A 21,629-nucleotide genomic window follows, 5' to 3' on the forward strand; every position below is an offset into this window, starting at 1 on the left:
ATACGCACACACGCGCACGCGCAGATCCACACAAATGCACGCACGCAGATGGAAACATGCATACACTCTCGCTCACACACACAGAGGGCCCAGGAATACACACGCGTGCAGACCGAAATACGCACACACTCTCCCACACTGCTTTTCACATTAGCATCCAGCCAGCACATGATAAACACCGTCTAAGAACTGTCTGCATCCATGAAGAGGCAGGAACAGTAATAGATGGGCTGGTCTCTCCTCTTTGCACTGTCAGTCAGTGCTTGGTCTAGTGTGGCTGTGTGTGTGTGTGTGTATGTGTGAGCGTGTGTTTCTATGTGTGTGAGGAGGAAGTATCTGATTGGTTTTTGGGAGTTCTTGCACCGTGGGCCTGTTCCTCAGACAGCTATAACTCAGAGGAGCGTGAGACCCAGTGATGCGTGGCTGATTTATTTTCCTGGGTGAAACTGACAGTGCTTTTCTCCCTGCTCTCATATTTGGCTCCTAATTCACCCTGGCGAGCAGCAACAGCAGTGTGCTGCTGTCATCGTTAAATGACCGCGCACACAAAGCCCACGCACTCCTACACACACTTACACAGCCACACACTCACAAATGTGTCAACACAAACCAGTTGGTGTGGATTCCATTTCAGTTCAATCAATTCACTTGAAATGCTAACCTTGAAGACTCGTGAAAAGTTTTGTGTGATTTCAGTTTCGCAAACTTTTTTTGAAATAATTAGTTGTTTCAGAGGATTCAATTGATGTAACGCTCACGGAACTGACCCCCTGCCTTGAAACACAGACACAGATACACCCTCACAAACACACACACTCACAAACGCACACACACACACGCACGCACAAACACACGCACACACACACTACAAACGGCAGCCTGATATTGCTTCCGTCCCTCGGGGTAATATTCGATATTAACTCGAGCCTTTGATGTTTCCTCCCACCTGTTCTCATCAAAACACAGTTTTCTCCACCGCTGCTTTTAGAATAAAGAGAACCCAGACTAAAACCTGGGCTGAGAACTGAGGAGAGGAGGGGAGGACGGAGTGTGGTCTGTGTGTGTGTGTGTGTGTGTGAGGTTTCCTCCTGGCCAGAGCTGGTTAGAAAGCAGCCAGACCAGAGCTGAGGTACTGAAGCGTGTAGGAGAGATGGGCAGGAGGATTCTCTGCCTGAGCCCAGACTCAGCAAGCAGGTGTGTGTGTGTGCCTGCATTAATGTGCGCGTGCATCGGGGGGTGTGTGTGCGTGCGTTAACGTGTGTGTGTGTTCGCGTGTGAGTGCTTCTGTGTGTGTGTGTGTGTATCTTATATGTGGAGATGAATAGCCGTGGCTGGAGATAGCCTGAAGGGTTATGGGCTCTGAGAAAATTGAAGGGACTTAGTTTCATTCATAAAACATGTTCTGCTGTCTGCTGTGGCCTCTTCCTCTCTGTCTGGAGAAGGGAACTCAACTATGTATCTCACAGGGCATGTGGAGCACTGCCCCTAGGGTTACAGAACGCTGATATGCTATAGTGTTTGGATAGTTCTACTTTGTACCACAGATATAGTACCGTATATCTCAAAAGTATCTTTGATATTCTTATTATATCAACATGTATTCATTTTTGATGTCTTTTTTGAAGGGGTTCTCTATGGAAAGATGTTGCAAAATATGTCTTATTTATTGACGGATTCATGGATTGACAGATGGATTGACTGATTCATTGATGGATGATTCCCATTGGTTGATCGATGTGTTCCCTCCTCCGCCAGCTCCTTCCATGGTTCCCATCATGCACCAGGTGAGCTCCACGAGCCGGAGCTTCACGTTGTCATGGCCACAGCCCGAGCAGCCAAACGGCATCATCCTGGAGTACGAGCTCCGCTACTACGAGAAGGTACGCCCTGTGTCATCCCTGACACTCAACCAGCATCCACCCACACATACACCCAAAGCACCTGTCCAAAACACACCACACACAGACACACACACCCAGGTCTGAGTATCAGGGAGTCAGGTGGCTGAACGGTGAGGGAATCGGGCTGGTAATCTGAAGGTTGCCAGATCGATTCTCGGCCGTGCCAAATGACGTTGTTTCCTTGGGCAAGGCACTTCACCCTACTTGCCTCGGGGGGCGGGACTTACTTACTGTAAGTCGCTCTGAATAAGAGTGCCTACTAAATGACTAAAGGTAGATGTAAATGTATCTGTCAAATGCCAAGGCATCTCTGTGGCAGAGGCGGTTGGGTGTCAGTTACCTTGACGCCACCTGGCTTCACCAAAGCTACCTTTCTGTGGTGGTGCTCAGGTTGAGTGTGAGTGTCATCTCTGGAGTCATTGGCGTGGTTGTGGCTGCGGTGAGGTCGGGATGAAATGGCCTCTCTAAGCGGCCTGATTGTCCTGCTAATTGTGTTTAAGTGTCTTCTGCCTCACACCGGCACACACCGCAGGGTTGCTAAGATACCGCAAGGCCCGGACATAGCTGTCTGTGTCCTTATATTCCTCCTCATCCCCTCCTCTGCTCCCCTTCTTTCCTCTCCTCTCTTCTCCCTTTCTCCCTCTGTGTCTCCTCTCTTCCCCTCCCCTTCTCTCTTCTCCTTTCCTTTCCCCTCACCCCCATCCCCCCCTTCCTCCCCTTCTCTCCTCTTCTCCCCCCAGTAAACTTGATCCCAGTGCTGAGGATCATTATAAACAGTCATTCTCCCTGAGGTTTAGTGAGGGCTCTCTCTCTCTCTCTCTCTCTCTCTCTCTCTCTCTCTCTCTCTCTCTCTCTCTCTCTCTCTCTCTCTCTCTCTCTCTCTCTCTCTCACACACACACACACTTCCTTTCTGTGTTAAATGCCAGTCCCCAGCTGAACCCTCCCTGGACAGTCTGGCCCCTCAGGAGGGCTTTAGAGACAGGGAATGGCCTGGGTTGCTCTGATTGGCTAATGAATACTGAGATAAGGTCAACTCCATCCTACAAAAGGTCTTTCATCCCCTCCTCTCCTCCTCTCCTCTCCTCCTCTCCTCTCCTCGTCTCCTCTCCTCTCCTCCAGCCCATCCTCTTTATGGTACAATATATCCTACAGTAAGCAATCAGACGCGCTCGACAGACTGACTGAGTCCTGCTGGCAGTGTGGAGGTGAGGACAAGCCCCCTCCTTCCTCCTATAGGCTCCAGCTCAAGGTTATGGACGCCTCCCAGGAACCTTGGTGCACATTCTGTCCAGCAGAAGCCCACTCTCCCAGGACAGGTGACCGGTCACAGGCAGGTGGGGGCATACTGGAGAGAATCTCTGGCTGCTCGGTGTCTTCTCCCTGTGTTCCACTGGGATGGTCTCATTCCCTCCCTTCCCCCCCACGAGCATGAGGAAGGGCAGGGATGGATGTTGGGGGGCTGGGAGGTATGGGGGGGTTTAGGAGCCGGAGGCTGAAGGATGGGGGGGGGGGGTAGGGGCTGGGAGGATGAGGTTGGCGGGGGCTTCCGGAGGAGTCACTGAGGAGAGGGGGCGGATCAGGGGGCACTTCTGCAGGGGAGAGATAAGTAGCTTTGGGCAGAGCAGGAGAGCCTCTCTCTCTCTACCGAGTCTCCCATATCTAATTCTGTTCTGTGGGACTCGTTATCTAAGAGCTCGATAGGGTTCAGGGTTGAAGGCAGACGTATTTTAGGACTAAGCTCGCTGCCTTTCCCTCTGGTGGCCTGTACCCAGATAGCAGATGGCTGGTTTACCCATTCGGCTGAAAGAGGTGTGCATTTCGTCGGAGGAGCCTGTTTGAGGGTCGCGTCGGGAACGAGCCATCGATCGCCGCGCGTCGCTGTCCTACTTTGAGCCGTTGGAGGGCTATCGACAAATATCTGAAATCAATCGAGGGAATCAGTGGACGAAAGCTGGTTCATATGGGCCTAATCTTATCTGTACCTCTCTGGCATTCAAATGTTCTTCATCCCCTGTCTCTACCCTGTCTCTCCCCCTTCGCTCCTCCCCACTCCAGGACTCCAGTGAGGGGAACTCGTCGGTGGTGCGTAGCCAGACCAGCACAGTGCGTCTGGAGGCCCTGAGGCCGGGGACCATGTACGTGGTGCAGGTGCGGGCCAGGACCGTGGCTGGCTTCGGCAAATACAGCAACAAAATGTACTTCCAGACCCTCACAGATGGTACGCCGGAGCTGGCCGTGTGTGTGTGTGTTTCCATGAGAGTGCGTGTGTTGAACTGCAATGAATTTTAACGGCCGCAGATCCTCCTGCTTCATCTTTCTCCCTGTGGTGTGTGTGTGGTGTGTGTGTGTGTGTGTTCAGATGAGTACAAGTCAGAGTTGAGAGAGCAGCTTCCTCTGATTGCTGGCTCTGCAGCTGCGGGTGCGGTCTTCCTCGTCTCCCTGGTGGCTATCTCTATCATCTGCAGCAGGTAACACACGCACACACGCGCGCGCACATACAAACACACGCTCAGAGGCACCTGCCCCCCACACATAGGGAGTCAGGTGGCTGAGCGGTTAGGGAATTGGGGCTAATCTGAAAGTTGCCAGTTCGATTCCTAGCCATGCCAAATGACGTTGCGTCCTTGGGCAAAGGCACTTCACCCTACTTGCCTCGGGGGGGGGGGGCAAGTAGGGTGAAGTGCCTTTGCCCAAGGACGCAACGTCATTTGGCATGTACTTACTGTAAGTCGCTCTGGATAAGAGCGTCTGCTAAATGACTCGATGACTACATGACAGACGCGACACGCCCACCGACACGCCCACCCGCAGCACACAGGCAAAACGCACCATGCGTACGCCGATTGCCGCTGATCAGTATGTATGTGGGCACTGTCGTTCCAATGAGTCATCAGGGCCCATGTGTGTTCTCTGGATGTGCTGCAGGAAGAGAGCCCACATGAAGGAGACCGTGTACAGCGACAAACTGCAGCACTACAGCGCAGGCAGAGGTGAGCTGGAATACACGCACGCACGCAGGGATGGACGCGCGCACAGACACACCCGCGCAGGCACACACGCGCGCAGACAGACGCACGCACCCGTAAAGATGTTGCACGCGTAGAAAGAATGCCCACGATGAGAGAGAGAGACACACACACAGACACACAGAGACACACAGACACACAGACACACAGACACACAGACACACACAGACACACACAGACACACAGACACAAGGACACAGAAAAGGCGCACGCACAAGCTCAGAGAAAAGCACACAGGCGCTCGCACACGCAGAGTACAACAAAGACGCCCCACAGAACCTGTTTTCCACCCACCACCCCCCCTCCCCTCCGCCCGGCCTTTTCACAACACCCCTGCCAGTCTGACATTTGATCAATATCAGTGCAGCTTGCTGCTCTCTTCAGTTCTCCCAGCCCTGTGAGAGGAGCTAGGACCAGTCCTGTTCTATACCAGCCCTGTGAGAGGGGCCAGAACCAGTCCTGTTCTGTCCTGAACCAGCCCCACTTGGAAGCCAAAGAGACCCCAGAGAAGATTCTAGGCTGGTTCTGCACAGCACAGTTGATGACATTTTGTTATTAGCATCCACGCACATCTCTACCAGATAGAAGGAGAGGAGATTGGTTGGGATTAGAATCAGATTACGTTCCCAGCCATGCCTGTTCTCTGGGTTTATTACTGTACTAGCGGCCGTAGCGAAGGGTTAAAAACACAACCCAGCGCAGCTTAAGTGATCGATAGAGGATAACAGGCAGCCAATCGTCTGCCTGCGTCTTGGCCGCAACCTCACACTCATCAATCTGTTGCCATGGAGCCAGGATACACACCAATTAACCCCCCCCCCCGTCCCCTGGGGGAGGGGGGGGGCATAGATAGAGAAGGCTGCTTGTACATACTGTGGTCTCACTATCACCAGTCGGTCCTCTAGAGCTAGATACAGTAGACTGTACATTCATCCGGTATGCTCGCTCTTGGAGCTAATACAACTCTGCTATGCTCTCTTATAGAGGTTATTGCATTCTCTCTCATGGAGATATAGTATAGTACTCTGCCTTGCTCTCTCATTGACAAAATAGGACTCTCTTGCTATGCTGTACAAAGCCACAGGATATGACAGTTCCATGCTCTCTCGGAGAGCTGCAGTACGTTTCCAACACTGTCTCAAACACTGCTACTTTCAGAGCGTGTTCCTGTGATGTCGCTGCCCCTATCTGTCCTTCACCTGCATACAACATCGGGATAATCATCAGCAACAGCTTGCAGCTTGATCAAAATGTAAAAATTCAATGTCACACTCGTAAACTTGAACAGGTTCTCTCTGGCTCTGCGTGCGGACTGAGGACGCTTGGGCAGATGCTGGTGTAACGCAGGGTTACTGTCGGCGCCGCCTGCCAAGCAGCTCATTATGGGATGGAAAGCTACATTTCCCGTCTACCATTGTATCCCCTATGTTTAGAAGTGCTTGTACGAGTCTGAGTGGTGTGTGTGTGTGTGTGTGTGAATGTGCCTGTCCGTGTTTGTTTACATGCGTGAGTGCTGTACGTGTGTGTGTGTGTGTGTGTGTCGAATCCCACCAGCAGCGTCGGCTTAGAGTAGCGAGGACTTGAGATGAACAGATCTCGATCACTCACACAGGCACACACAGGGGATCGTTTAACACGCACACACACACCATACAGTTCGTCTACACGTAGCATTTACATAATTCTGCTTCCTGCAGAGCATACTGACATCACACACCCAGTGTTCTGCGTACGGTCGTTCCTGCTGCTGTTTTCATCATCTTTTATTTAACGTGTCCTCAATTGCATCTTGCTACTCGTTCTTTTGCTGAACGCCGATTCGGTTTCATTTCGTTTTGTTTGTGCTCTTCTCGAAAACGGATCAGCTTGAACTGTTCGTCTGTCCCCCAGAACTCACCCTCAGACCGGACCTGTCCACTTGCCCCTCCCCCATGGGATGCCCCACCCACTTCTCGGGGTCGCCGGGGGTCAAGATCTACATCGACCCGTTTACCTACGAGGACCCCAACGAGGCGGTCCGCGAGTTCGCCAAGGAGATCGACGTGTCCTGCGTCAAGATCGAGGAGGTCATCGGGGCAGGTGCGCACCGGATGTGGAGGAGGGGAAGAGAGGAGGGAGAGGAGGGGGTGGAGGAAGGGAAGAGAAGAGGCAGAGGAGGAGGAGGAGGTGGAGGATGGGAAGAGAGAGAAGGGAGAGGAGGAGGAGGAGGGAGAGGAGGTGGAGGAGGGGTGGGAGAAATAGGAGGCGGGGGCAGGCAGGAGAAGAGGATGGTAGGAAGGAGGAGGAGGTGGAGCAGGAAGAGGAGAAAGGGTTGAAGGGCGTGGGACAGAGCTGTAGGAGCGGAGGGAGGAGAGAGGGCCGAGGAACAGGGGGATGAAGGGGGTGATGTGAGAGAGAGGTAAAGATGGGATGGTGAAGGGTAGAGGGAAGAAGAGAGAAACAGGAAATGAGACTGAAAGAAGAGAGAGAAGGAAGGGAAAAGCTGTAATGTTAGACTCTCCCCAATGCAGCATGGACCTACCTTACACAGTAGAGAGTGCGGAGGCGGGCGGGCAAGGAGGGATGGGGGGAGCGAGGGATGGCAGGATGAAAGGATGGGGGGGAGGGCTGGAGGTGGTGCGGGAGAGGGGAGGTTGCGTAACGTTAGACACCGCAACCCCTGGCACTGTTGAGTGACATCAGCTAATGGCTGATTTGCTCTTTGCCGTAACAGAAGCATTGAAAGCCATGCACGTACCTTTTCCCCTTTCATTCTGCTTCAGCTAAATCGGAGAGCGGGATGAGGAAGTCTCATTTGAGTCATAGGATCTCCACTTCTCCGGATCCAAAATTCACTATTCTACCTCTCTCTCTCTCTCTCTCTCTCTCTCTCTCTCTCTCTCTCTCTCTCTCTCTCTCTCTCTCTCTCTTTCTCTTTCTCTCTCCCCCTCTCTCTCTCTCTCTTTCTCCCTCCCCCCTCTCTCTCTCTCTCTCTCTCTCTCTCTTCTCCCCCCCCCTCTCTCTCTCTCTCTCTCTCTCTCACTCTCACTCTCCATCATTTTCATGTTGCCATTTAAGTCCTGTGAGGCCCATTTCTTGCTCCCTCCGTCTCTCTTTGTCTCCGTTTTCTTTCTATTCTTTCTGTCCCGCTCTCCTCCTCTCCTGTTTAGCTATTTGCGTCCTGTGAGCAGTACACTGCTGTGTTGTGGAGGACAGTTTTAGCCGTGGTCTCAGAGAGTTAAAAGGCTGATATGTCATCCAACCTCCATCCACTCATCCATTATTCACACTGATTTTATCTGCCAATGGGACTTTTATATCTTTTTTTCTTGACGGGATGACATATTCATGCCTTCAGCAGAGACTCCCCCCCCCGCTCCATCCTCCATCCCCCCAGCCTCCCTGTCCTCCCGTCCCCCTGCCCCCACCCCCACCGCCCGCACTCCAGAGTCCCATCAGGGGAGGGTTTGGCGTGGCCTTGAAAATAGAAGCATGTCAAACAGCCTTGATCAGTTAAGCCTTGAGTATCTGTTAGTTGTCTGTGACCTGACGGGGGAGGTCTACTGTAATTGCTTGGCGAGCGGGGTGGTCTGGATGATTTACTCCGAGGAACCAGATTCGTCATGGAGAAAATCGGTGGCATTAACAGAGAATTTACTCTTCGAGGAGGTTTATTACCTGTGACCTATCCAAGCCATGGCATAGTCGAGTTAGCATTTAGGGTTAGCAGTGCTTCAGTGCTCGTTTGGATGCGGTCAAGCTTGAGGTTTAAAAGCCTTTTTGTTTCTCGTGAGGTAAATAGCGTGTCTGTTCTTCCTCTAGGTGAGTTTGGGGAGGTGTACAAGGGGCGCCTGAAGCCAACCGGGAAGAGGGAGCTGTCTGTCGCCATCAAGACACTGAAGTCAGGCTACTCTGAGAGGCAGAGGCGGGACTTCCTGTCGGAGGCGTCAATCATGGGCCAGTTCGACCACCCCAACATCATCCGTCTGGAGGGCGTGGTCACCAAGAGCCGCCCAGTCATGATCATCACCGAGTTTATGGAGAACGGGGCGCTGGACTCCTTCCTCAGGGTGAGACATAGCTTCATCACCTTCATCATCACCTTCATCCTCATCACCTTCATCATCATCACCATCATCATCATCACCTTCATTATCATCATCATCATCATCATCATCACCTTCATCATCACCATCATCATCATCACTTTCATCATCATCACCTTCATCATCATCATCATCATCACCTTCATCATCACCTTCATCATCATCACCTTCATCATCACCTTCATCATCATGAACATCATCATCATCACCTTCACCATCATCATCATCATCACCTTCATCATCATCACCTTCATCATCACCTTCATCATCATGAACATCATCATCCTCCCAGTTATCAACTCCGTCACCCTTGCCCTCATCCTCAGCACCATCATCATCTTCATCATCAACATTGCCTTCTTCATCACATCACCATTCTTTATTGCCATCATCAACAGTAATGACCTGATAGTCTTCTTGGTCTAATGTGCTTGGTGTTTGATCCTGATAGCCAGGAGCAATGACATACATCTCACTCCTCCATCTTATCCTCACACAAGTGGCTTGTTTTGGGGCCCCGTCATGTGGTTTCAGTCAATCACAACGATCGATGAGCCTGATGCCTTTATAGCTCATTTGACGGCGTCTTCGTAAACAAAGACTCATGGTTATTGAGATGAGTTGGCACAGGAGATCACGGAAGCAAACGTTTTACAGCAAGCTGGATGATCAAAGGTGTTTTAATACGATGGTTCTCCAGTGTTGGATCTTGGGAGCATGTGTGTGTGTGTGTTGTGTAAACACATGTACGGTTGATCAATTATACATTATGTCAAGTAGAAGTGCTCCACAGAGAGGAGCGCACTGCAGCTGGTCGTTCATCTACACACTGACTGGCCTGGTTCCAATTCTCCTCCTGCACCTCTCTGTCCACTGGCAGCAGAGCGTGGGGAATCCAATCAGTTGTGAACGTGGCCCGGGTTTTTCTCATCTGCTCCACCTGTCGGCCTCCTGACTTTGATCCTGCTGCACTCTCTCGGCCGAAACAGCGGGGCTTTGAAAACGGCTTCTTTGATGTTCCCAACTCCCAGCGTGCACCTCTTCCCGGTCGCTGCTCCTCACTCGCTCGGCGATCGATCTCATGTAGCTGATGAGGGCAAAGACAAACGTGTGCAACACACACGTGTACACAAACACACACACATGTGTACACAAACACACACACACACACGTGCACAAACACACACACACACATGTACACGAACACACACACACGCACACCAAGCCTGGTTGAGCCCAGACACACCGCAGTGAAAAGCTCCAACTCCGCAGTGTATAATTCGGACAACCAGGTATGTGTGTGGAGGTGTATGTCTGTGATGCGTTTCCTGCTCTGTGACATCACATCCTCCTCTGCTCCTCCCCCTCCGCAGCAGAATGACGGGCAGTTTGCGGTCATCCAGCTGGTGGGCATGCTGCGCGGCATCGCCTCAGGCATGAAGTACCTGGCAGAGATGAACTACGTCCACCGCGACCTAGCCGCACGGAACATTCTGGTCAACAGCAACCTGGTGTGTAAGGTGTCCGACTTCGGCCTGTCCCGCTATCTCCAGGACGACACGTCAGACCCCACCTACACCAGCTCGCTGGTGAGTGTGGCATGTCACAAACACACACACGTCACACACACGCATAAATACATGCACATGCACCTTCTCTCTCTCTCTCTCTCTCTCTCTCTCTCTCTCTCTCTCTCGCTCTCTCTCTCTCTCTCTCTCTCTCTCTCTCAAACCCTTAAACATACAATACAGTCACACATATATTCATACATACTGTACACTATTACACACTCATACAAACACGCATAAATCTCTGGGTACAGGAAGGAAGTATAGGTGTGATGCCGATTGACTAAAAGAATCGATTGAAGATCAAACTAGTTTGAGGAAAACATCCCTTTAATTTCCAGAGGATTTGTCGGCTGACCCTGCGAAAGATTCAGAGTTGACAGCAGGGAGCAGGGGGAGAGGAGAACGGATATTGAATCATTTCTCACCTCATATCAAGCTTGCCCTGTGGTCTCTAAAGAATGAACTTCAACCAGTTTAGATGGTTGTCGGAGAAGCGAAAGAGAAAAGGAGGCAGAGATGGGAACGTGGAGGGAGCGCTAAAGAGAGAGAAACAGAAGAAGATTTGTGGACTTGAGACACAGCAGAGAGAGAGAGAGAGAGAGAGAGAGAGAGAGGGAGAGAGAGAGAGAGAGAGAGAGCGAGGAAGGGGTCCTTGTGAAAGCAGCTGGAGGGTACTGTGTCTGCGGATGTCAGACAGATTACTCTCTGTGAGCAGAGGAGCAGCGGCCATATTGTCGACCTGTGCCAGCCAGACAAAGCCAGTCCTAACAGTATACACCTCTAAGGTTTTCCACCTCTGAGTAACTGCTATTCTCTTCACCTCATAAGACCATCAACCAAACGATGCCGCCGCGCCGCCTCTATCGCGCACTCTGTCTCCCCGCCGCCACATTAATAGTCTAATTTATCCTCTCCGATTGGGAGGAAAAACAAAGTCATTTACTCAGACTTCGCATTACTATTTATGATGTGCCTCCGCAGATATACGAGCTTACGTCGACTGTGTAAATGTGTATCACATTCTGGAGATGGTGTGTGTACTGTGCGGGAGAGGGGGGTAAGAGAGAGGGGGTTGGGAGAGAGGTAGGGAAGGGAAGGGAAGGGGGAAGAGAGAAAGAAAGAAAGAGGGAAACAGTCACTGGAGAGACTAAATGAATCAGTGGGAGACAGCAGCGAGATGCGTGTGTCTGGCATTTAAAAGCTGAGGATGAACATGAGAGAGGGGGGCCACACCCAGGTGATAGGGTGAAGGAGCTCATCTCGCGTACTCAGATGCATTATTTATCCGTTCGTGGTCAATTAGTTGAGAACGCCAGTCTCTCAGTCACAAACGGCAAGAAGGCGCTCTGCTCTGCGACGCAGCGCAGTCACAGTCCCCTTACGCCGTGATCCATAGGCTGGGTCTGTCTCCTCCGAAAGCTGAACACACTCCAAGCTCAGTCGGCGATGTCCTCTCTGCTCTCCGTCTCTTCTCTCTCCCTCTCTCCTCTCTTCTCTCACTCCTCGCTCCCTCTCTACTTATCCTTTCTCTCCCTCTATCCCTCTCTTCTCCCTCCTTCTCTCCTCTCTCCCTCTTTCCTTTCTCCTCTCTCCTCTTCTCTCTCTCTCCACGCTCCCTATCTCCTCTCTCCTAAGCCTCTCTCTCTCCTCTCTCCCTCTTTCCTCTCCTCTCCCCTACTCTTCTTTCCCTCTCTTCTCCCTCCCTCTCTCCTCTCTCCCTCTTTCCTCTCTCTTCTCTTTTCTCCTTCTCTTCTCTCCCTCTCTTCTCCCTCCCTCTCTCCCTCTCTCCCTCTCTTCTCCCTCCCTCTCTCCCTCTCTCCCTCTCTTCTCCCTCCCTCCCTCCCTCCCTCTCTCCCTCACTTCTCCCTCCCTCTCTCCCTCCCTCTCTCCCTCTCTCCCTCTCTTCTCCCTCCCTCTCTCCCTCTCTCCCTCTCTTCTCCCTCCCTCTCTCCCTCACTTCCCTTCCCTTTCTCTCCCTCCAAGTCTCTCCATTCTCTTTGGACTTCACAATGTTTGTTGACTGAAAACCTACTGTAATTCTGTCGCCACTATTCTATTGTGTCCCGGGGGAAATTTCTCTAGTCCCAGTCCTTATTAGAGAGCGAAAACTTGTTTCATTACACTTTGCTGCTGCTGTTGTGTGCGTGTGTGTGTGTGTGTGTGTGTGTGTCAGTGTGTGTGTGGCGACAGATCTGCGTGCATCTGTGTGTGTGTGGGAGCAGGAGAGAATATACAAGTCTTTCTCTTTCCACATCCACAGTTTGAGTGTGAATCACAGTAAGGCTTTTTCTTCTTCACAGTTGGCATTTCAACTGCCAGCTTTATTAAAACCCGGTGGTCGGACCTTTCTCCCTGTGGTGCTGATAATGTAAACGACACAACACTGCTCACTACAGACCCCCGCCAGCCAAACCATTAGAACTGCATTAACTCTGCAGAAACACAAGAGGTTGCTGGGATGTAATTGTATCATATTCATGTAGTCATCTGAACTATCTGAAGAGAACACTTTCTGTCTATGGCTTAAGTGAGATAGGAGTTTGTTGCAGTTCCCACACTGGTATGTAAAGGGAAATATAGATCCTCTTTTGTGGTTCAGTTAGTGCCCTTAACACACCATTGTGTTTTGATATGCTGGGAAGAGTTTCGGTTTCTCTTGGTAAGCCATGTTGAATTATCTGTGTGTGTGTGTGTGTGTGTGTGGGTGGGGGGTGTGTGTGTGGGTGGGGGGTGTGTGTGTGTGGGTGTGTGTGTGTGTGGGGGGGGGGGGGTTGTGTGTGGTTCCCAGGGAGGAAAGATCCCCGTGAGATGGACCGCCCCAGAGGCCATCGCGTACAGGAAGTTCACCTCATCCAGCGACGCTTGGAGCTACGGCATCGTCATGTGGGAAGTGATGTCGTTTGGCGAGAGACCCTACTGGGACATGAGCAATCAGGACGTGAGTTGTGTCGCAACTTCCTGTTTTCTGGACGGTGCTATTTTCAACTCTGTCATTATGATAAACACACACACGGTAACACACACGTGCGCACGCAGTCCAAGGAGCACCCCGTAATAAGCTCACGCTTCTCACAACCCCTCTAACCACTTAACCCCCGTCAAATCCTCTTCCCTCTCAGTTGCTACGGGAAACCATTTTTTTTCCCTCCCTTTGCGGTGGAGTGATAGAAATCTGTCTATCAAGACCCACCCCACCCCCATCGCTCTCTCACCCCTCCTCCCTCCCCACTCCAAAGGCCCCTCCCCCGCCTTTAATCAAAAGGATAGCGTGGATCTATGCAAAATCCCCAACGGGCCTGTCTTCCCTGTTAGTTAGTCGTCATCCGGGAGCGTCTCGGCTCCACCGACCTGAGAATGCGCTGACTCCAGCTGCCGCGGAGCGCTCAGGACAGCCACCTCACCAGAGTCTGCCGCCTCATTAACGAAACACGAGTCATTGTACATTGTGCGATGTGTAGCGCTGCTGTTTTGACTGACAGTTGCGCTTGCGAGGGAACTCGGAGCAGGTCCCGGGGTCACGCAGAGTGCACGGTGTGCAGGCTGGTGTGGTGCGGAGCGGGAAACAGTTCACTCTGGGCTCTTTGAACGTGCTGTGGTGCTGGAGATTGCTTTAACGGGGGCTTCCTGTTGCCCTCTTTTTAGTCCGCTGTCTTTGACACTTTTATTATCCTCTGCCCTGTTCTTTTTTCCCCCGTCTTTCTCCCCTCCTCTCCTCCTGTTTCCTCTGCTTCCATCTCCTCCCCTCGGCTCTGTCTCCCGCTGTCTTCCTCTCTTCTCCCCTCCTGTCCTCTCCGCTCTTCTCCCCTCCTGTCCTCTCCGCTCTTCTCCTCTCTTCTCTTCTCCTCTCTTCTCCTCTCTTCTCTTCTCCTCTCTTCTCTTCTCCGCTCTTCTCCTCTCTTCTCTTCTCCTCTCTTCTCTTCTCCGCTCTTCTCCTCTCTTCTCCTCTCTTCTCTTCTCCTCTCTTCTCCTCTCCGCTCCTCTCCTCTCTTCTCTTCTCCTGTCCTCTCCGCTCCTCTCCTCTCCCTGTTCCAGGTCATTAATGCCATTGAGCAGGACTACAGGCTTCCAGCTCCGATGGACTGCCCCACAGTGCTGCACCAGCTTATGCTGGACTGTTGGCAGAAGGAGAGGAACGCCCGGCCCAAGTTCCCCGACATCGTCAACACCCTGGACAAGATGATTCGCAATCCCACCTGCCTCAAAGCTGTGGCCACCATCACTACTGTGTGGGTTTTCTCTCTCTCTCTCTCTCTCTCTCTCTCTCTCTCTCTCTCTCTCTCTCTCTCTCTCTCTCTCTCTCTCTCTCTCTCTCTCTCTCTCTCTCTCTCTCTCTCTCTTTCTCTTTCTCTCACACACACATTGTTTTGCCCCATGGCACGCTTATGCCGTGCCTGTGCTGACCCCTCTTCTTCCTTCCTATCTCCCCTCCCCCCCTCCCCTTCCTCCTCCCCTCCTCCCCTCCTCCCCTCCCTCCAGGCCTTCCCAGCCCCTGTTGGACCCCTCCGTCCCAGACTTCAGCAGTGTAACCTCAGTGGAGGAATGGCTGGGGGCCATCAAGATGAGCCAGTATCGAGACTCCTTCCTGGGGTCAGGGTTCACCTCCCTGCCCCTGGTCACCCAGATTACTCCAGAGTAAGTCCCACTACAACCCAGCCCACTGCCATGTAACATTGCTTTCTATCTGGTCTGAGTCTAAATTGACACTATGTCCATGCTTGTGTGTGTGCGTGCTCCATCAGAGACCTGCAGAGGATAGGAGTGTCCTTGGCCGGCCATCAGAAGAAGATTTTAACCAGTGTCCAGTCCATGAGAGGTCAGACGCTCCAGTCGCCCACTCCTAGCATCTGACCACAGGCGGTCAGGGCGGTCAGGGGGGTCAGGGGGGTCTGGTGGAAGGAGGAGCAGCAAAGTATTGACTGACCTGAGTGATCTGTGTGTGTAGAGGCCAAAACAGTCCTCCACAGACCTGCCAATGCGACTTGAGGACCCCCCCCCCCCCCACACACACACACACACACCCTTGTAGAATAAAGACTCGGGGCGGGGGGGGGGGGGGAACCACAACGTGAACTTCCAAAACCCACCCGTGGATCAGTGGATGCCGGCGAGGAGAACTTTAGCGGCTGGTGTCTAGAAGCTATGGCTGGATCTAAGCGGCAACCCTTCCCCCACCCCCTGCCTGCACTGTTGCCCCCCCCCCTCAACCCCCCTCACCCCCCCCCCCACCCCCCCTGCCTGCGCTGTTGTTCCTTCTGCTTCAGCTGTGAACGCAGCCCACTGGTTTACTGCCTTCCACGCTGCGACGCAGCAGCCTGGGCCGCTGGCTTCCTGCGGAAGAGGAGCCCCCCGCTGAGCGAGCCTTGATGTTTACCGACTGACGCCAACTGCCCAGGGACACGTCTCACAGACTAGCTGGCAAAAAAGTGAAGAAACGAAGAGGTGAAATGGAAAGGGGAGAAGGGTAGAAAGAGTGGAAAAGATGGGAGAAAAAGTGAAGCGAGGAGGAGAAAAAAAACACAGTGAAGGTGAACAGTTGGATCGGATGAGGTCCATCTCCAAACGACAAACAAACTAACGATATTTATTAATTAAACATCTGGACAAGCAGATGAACGACTGAATGTTTATATGAATCTTCACATTGAAGAATTATGTAGATGATGACAATTGATGTTATTTTTCTGTGTGCGTTCGTGGGCACACCGCAGAATTCTTAATCTGTGGGTTCTTGAAAGTACTGTAGTTCAAGATTTCGGTAGAATCATCTGGAAATTCCGTCCAGTTGAGGGTAGAAGCTCCCAGTGTCTGACCAATGGGACTTCAAAGCATTGTACAGACACTGATTATATTTAAATATGTACATCTCTTTTTTCATTTTTCCACTTGTCACATTTCTAGACACGTTTTCCTTGTGAGTGAAGATTTCAAGTGTTGCATTGACTAGTGTTTGACCCAGCGAAGGAGGCGGGGGGGGGGGGGGGAGGACTGTACAGAAAGTGAAAGCTTTAGGATTCAGCTCCTGGAGGGACATGACATCAGGGACATCAGGTCCTGAATGAATCATTTTGTACTGTCTTCACCCCACTACTCTTGAAACAACATTTTGATATGAAAGGAACATCACATGAAACTTCCCTACACATCTCCAAAAGCAAGTCATCCCAGATTACAAGGCATCCTAAAAAGATTAAATAAATAATCCCTTTTCACATCTTTATTGAAACAATAAATGGGAATCTTTGTTGCGTATGGGGCAAAAAAGAAGCTCACGTTATAGACTGAATGTGAAGATTTTAGTGTTTCAGACATCGTGTGGACATTTCAGACAACAGTGTTTCCCCAACCACCATTTAATTGCACCAGCCATATACTCCGTTAAAGCACTTGCTTTGTACAGATGCAATGTTACAATCTCAGACATTAGCCATCAGCAACTCTCTTCTAAAGTGAATTATGTGCAGAAAAAATTAGCTAGATAATTTGCAACCAGACTGTATGCATGTCCTTGAGAGAGAGATAGAAAGAGTGAGAGTGAGAGAGAGAGAGAGAGAGAGAGAGAGAGAGAGAGAGAGAGAGAGAGAGAAAAAAAAAAAGAGAAAAAATGAGAGAAAAAGAGTGAGAAAAAAGAATTAAATACAGTTTTTCAGTTTCTACATCAGACACATCTGCCCATTCAGTTGGATTTAGGATTTATTAATAACGTGGCGGGCCTTATTAAAAACAAATTCTTTTTTTCTGTCCAAACCCCAATTCCATATCTGTTAGACAGGACTAAGCTACCTATTCTCTTCTCCAGTGACTGTAATAGACAGGTGGAATTGGGAAAGTTTGTTGTTATTTTGCAGTTCTGACAAGGAGAGAAGAGAACTTTAGTGGAGAAACTCCCACAAAATGTGAAGCCAGCCAACATAATGAGATTCCACGTCCTCAGTCGTCTCAGCATGACTCCTATTTCACTCTACTGTTCAGTCTAAGTACTCAGCTCTACACATACCATACTCTGTAAAGGACTGTGGTTTTTGATGCGGTCGTTAGGTTTAAGGCATGGTACTGTCCATTTCACTCTGGTCAAGCCAGTGTAAGAGCATTGTTGTGTTGTTCCCATTGACAATGACAATGTGTGTGATTCCCTTATTGTAAATATACGCTGACACTAATAATAGGGATTTTTCTATCTGTGTGTGTGTGTGTGTGGGTCTGTGTGTGCGTGCGTATGTGTGTATACACTATGTGTGTGTGTGTGTGTCCGTGTGCACCGCTTGTATACATTTAAAGATTTGTTCATTGTGATGAGTGTGTCAGTTTGTGTGCAACTTTCTGAGACAAAAACATTGTATTAAAATGCACTCAATAAAGACAAATCAAGCAAACGTATCAATTGAAACTGTCATGAACGTACATCCTAACAGAGCTGTCAGACTTGTACGTGTGTCAAGGTATGTACTGAGTGCGTGCACAAAGACAGAATAATATTGGGGCAAAACTGAATGTGCAAACAAATTATATAATTAATACATGTGTAAGCACCATAGAGTCAAATAACTGTAATTCCATTGTTATTGGCATAATTTGCTTCATTTACATTTACATTTATTCATTTAGCAGACGCTTTTATCCAAAGCGACTTCCAAGAGAGAGCTTTACAAAAGAGCATAGGTCACTGATCATAACAACGAGATTGTCCCAAACATTGCAAGTAGCCAAAACATGAAGCGTACATTGTGAAAAAGCTAAACAAGTGCCAAAAGGGAAGACCCATAAGAGCGTGCAGTTATACAAGTTACAAATTAAAACAACATGAACCACAAAAGTGCAGGACTGTACCTGTAGAAGAACAATCAACAGCAAAATATTTCACAGCGAGTACAAGACTTAGCTTCATTATATCTAACCTAAAAGAGCAATGAGTCACTTAATAAGAGTCATTGTGATCCTGGAGGAAACTAACTAACAAGTCCAGCCATGCATTCTTAAGTGCCGTTGTACTCCCGGAACAAGTGCTTCTTGAGCCTTTTCTTGAAGGTGGGGAGACAGTCAGTGTCCCTGATGGAGGTGGGGAGCTGGTTCCACCATTGGGGGATCATGTTAAAACACTGTTCAGTTTCCCATCGTCCTTTAAACCAGGAATTTGTTTGGGTTGTTTGGCCAATATCTAACCCCCTACACATGCCTACTTTCAAAAAGAGGGCTGGCACTGCGCACACGTAACCAACCAAACTTTAGAGGCTGCTATTAGCATGGATGCTAATTAGCATGGATGCTAACCGTCACGCACCTCTCGACCCTGAGCCGGCACATCACGCAAGCCACTTCATCAGTGTAATCTCATTAGAGCCCTGCGGCATGCTGGGATACCGCTGAGCCTACACAAACATGGCCGCCTTTGTCTCTAGTGGGAGTGTTCACAGGGTGAGCGGTCGGCCGGTAGGGCACACTTCACCCTAATCACAGCTTCACAGCGGCACCCTTTGTCAATTAGCATGTCCTAATGACTGTTCATAGCCCTAATTATCATGTTGCCATAGCTTCTGTTGTGTTCGACTGTTGTAATGCTGACTGATGAGGTCACTTTGGGAGATTAGTATTGATTTACACTATCAATCTCTGCAAAAACTCCCTTCTAATACTCTCTGATTAAACTAAAGGGCAAGGATTGATGATTAAGAGCACTACTAAGTCCTGCGTAATTACATTCCAACTGTCTAAATTCTAACTGCCAGAACATGTCAGAATGTCAGCAGTCACACTGTTTAAGAGAATCCCACCTATCCGCAAACTCTCGCAAATCCGTTACTATCTGTGATAGTTGCCCAACAATCCGAGCTTTCTCCAAGAAGCTTGAATTACAACAAATCACTCATTATCTCTGCACAAAGTCCTGCGACACAAAACGCCTGTACCAAACCACCAGACTGTGGTTTGGAAACCCCAAACCACCTCTGCTACCCGGGTGTGAGTCTGTGATGGAGCCTACCGTGCTCTGTGGAGACCCGAGGAGGAAGCCGGACGGTGAAAACAGCAGGGGAGGTAAATAGGCTTCATGCGATATGTATGATGTCGTGCCTGGCACGGCTAGCCCTCAGAACCAGAGGTTAATGGTTTTCATGACTAAGTGGCTGGGTGCGGCGAGGCGTGTTTGCAGGCCACACAGTGCTGAGGAAATAGATGAGAGCACAAGCGAGATCTCGCCTAGATGTATTTCCTGGAATAACTGTGCGATGGAAGAAGGACCAGGGTGTGTGTGTGTGTGGGGTGGGGTAAATCAGGGGAAGGGTGGCTTGCATGGGCCGAGGAGGATTCTGGGAAGGGTTCATTGAATCCTCAGAGAGTGCCGGTTCTGCGGCTGGCCTCTTGGGTTTGTGCCGCTCCGCCTAGTCTGCAGCAGTCCTCCCTCCTCCCTCCTCCCTCCTCCCTCCTCCCTCCTCCTCCCTTCCTCTCCTCCCTCCTCCATCCTCCTCCCTCCTCCTCCCTTCTCCCTCCTCCTCCCTTCCTCTCCTCCCTCCTCCCTCCTCCCTCCTCCTCCCTCCTCCTCCCTCCTCCTCCCTCCTCCTCCCTCCTCCTCCCTCCTCCTCCCTTCTCACTCCTTCCTCCTCCTCAGCTGGCGGAGGGAGGGATTGATGAGGAGGAAGAAAAGGTAGAGTAAAACCCAAGAGACAGAAAGAGAAACGAGAAGAGAGAGAGATGGAACGCGAGTCAAGCGAACATAGCCAACCAACCTCACGCCATTACCATACAACACCACCCCCCCCCCTCCCTCTCCCCACACTCACACAAGCCCCCTCCCCTGCAGCCCCGGGCTCATAGTCCAGCTCTCCTCTCATACCCGGGTGAATTATTTAGCCCTCTTCGCCTGACAGTGATTTAATGCTGCAATACGTTTTGCACTCCAACCCCAAAATTCCTGGAGATGGCATGATGTTTCTGCCTATGGAGTCACGAAACAACTGAATGTTGCCTTGGAAGTGAGACCGTGCAGAGCTGGAATGTTGGAATTTGGTTGAAAACGCGTCATTTATATTTTAGCACATCCTCAAGGCCAAGGCAGACTAGCTTGTCTCATTGGCAATATTAAGGCTTTCGCCAAAACTGAAACTTTGAAACACACAGACTCACGTCATACAATTGAGACCAATTTGGCATTGGAATAAAGCCAATCTCATCGACACACTCACACAGAAACTCACACACACTGACACGCACACTCACACTTATACACACATACTGATACACAGACTCTCTGTGATACACACACACTGACACACACTGACACACAAACTCACACTCATACACACACACATGCCACTGTCACTCATATACACACATTCAAACATAAACTGACACTCATACACACACACACACACATATAAACTGAAACACACACACAAACACATAGACACCATGCTGTCAGGAACAGTTGGGTTGTCTATCCAAGGTCACATTGTGGGGGGTGAGGATGTTTACAGGAAATAGAATTTCTCCGTAGCTCAGAGGAAATTCTTCAGATAGCAACAGTGCTTTAAACTCTGTGTTGCGTTCTTCCTGTCTCTTGTAGGAATTGCACATCACCGGTGTTCAAAGAGCAGAGACTCGTGGCGGAACACAGCGAGGAATGGGCATGCAGAGAGGAGCGGGCACGCAGTTTCGCAGTGAAACATTTATCTTTTGCACCATCTTTCGAGTCCAGTGGTCAAACTCCTTTTCATGTCACCCCCATCATCCTTTTTTCTTCTTTCCTTTCTTCTCCACCTCATTCATCTCCCCTCTTTTTTTCTGGAAACGTGTTCCAGTTTTTCCCTTCAAAACCACAGGATGTTGAAAGAGAGAACAGAAGTACAGCAAATAGAACTCTGTCTGTCTCTGTCTCTCTGTCTCTCTGTCTCTCTGTCTCTCTGTCTCTCTGTGTCTCTGTCTCTCTGTCTCTCTGTCTCTCTGTCTCTCTGTCTCTCTCTCTCTCTGTCTCTCTGTCTCTCTGTCTCTCTGTCTCTCTGTCTCTCTGTCTCTCTGTCTCTGTCTGTCTGTCTCTCTGTCTCTCTGTCTCTCTGTCT

The 21,629-nt window shown here is 50.4% G+C and overlaps 1 protein-coding gene across 1 annotated transcript in view; it reads left to right on the forward strand.

Moving 5' to 3' along the window:
- Window positions 1-15,599, forward strand: part of LOC146254441 (ephrin type-B receptor 1-like) — a 32,512-nt gene extending 16,913 nt beyond the window's left edge. The window contains exons 6-16 of the mRNA XM_084675450.1: window positions 1,756-1,880; window positions 3,958-4,120; window positions 4,262-4,370; window positions 4,828-4,892; window positions 6,819-7,007; window positions 8,730-8,977; window positions 10,387-10,602; window positions 13,373-13,522; window positions 14,617-14,810; window positions 15,061-15,216; window positions 15,324-15,599. Of these exons, the coding sequence (XP_084531576.1) occupies window positions 1,756-1,880; window positions 3,958-4,120; window positions 4,262-4,370; window positions 4,828-4,892; window positions 6,819-7,007; window positions 8,730-8,977; window positions 10,387-10,602; window positions 13,373-13,522; window positions 14,617-14,810; window positions 15,061-15,216; window positions 15,324-15,432 (1,724 nt within the window). The 3' untranslated portion in view covers window positions 15,433-15,599. The remainder of the gene's footprint in view (window positions 1-1,755; window positions 1,881-3,957; window positions 4,121-4,261; window positions 4,371-4,827; window positions 4,893-6,818; window positions 7,008-8,729; window positions 8,978-10,386; window positions 10,603-13,372; window positions 13,523-14,616; window positions 14,811-15,060; window positions 15,217-15,323) is intronic.
- Window positions 15,600-21,629: the final 6,030 nt, after the last annotated feature.

Source organism: Hypomesus nipponensis, chromosome 16, assembly GCF_054491055.1.
Source record: "Hypomesus nipponensis isolate SF chromosome 16, ASM5449105v1, whole genome shotgun sequence".
Taxonomy (NCBI): domain Eukaryota; kingdom Metazoa; phylum Chordata; class Actinopteri; order Osmeriformes; family Osmeridae; genus Hypomesus; species Hypomesus nipponensis.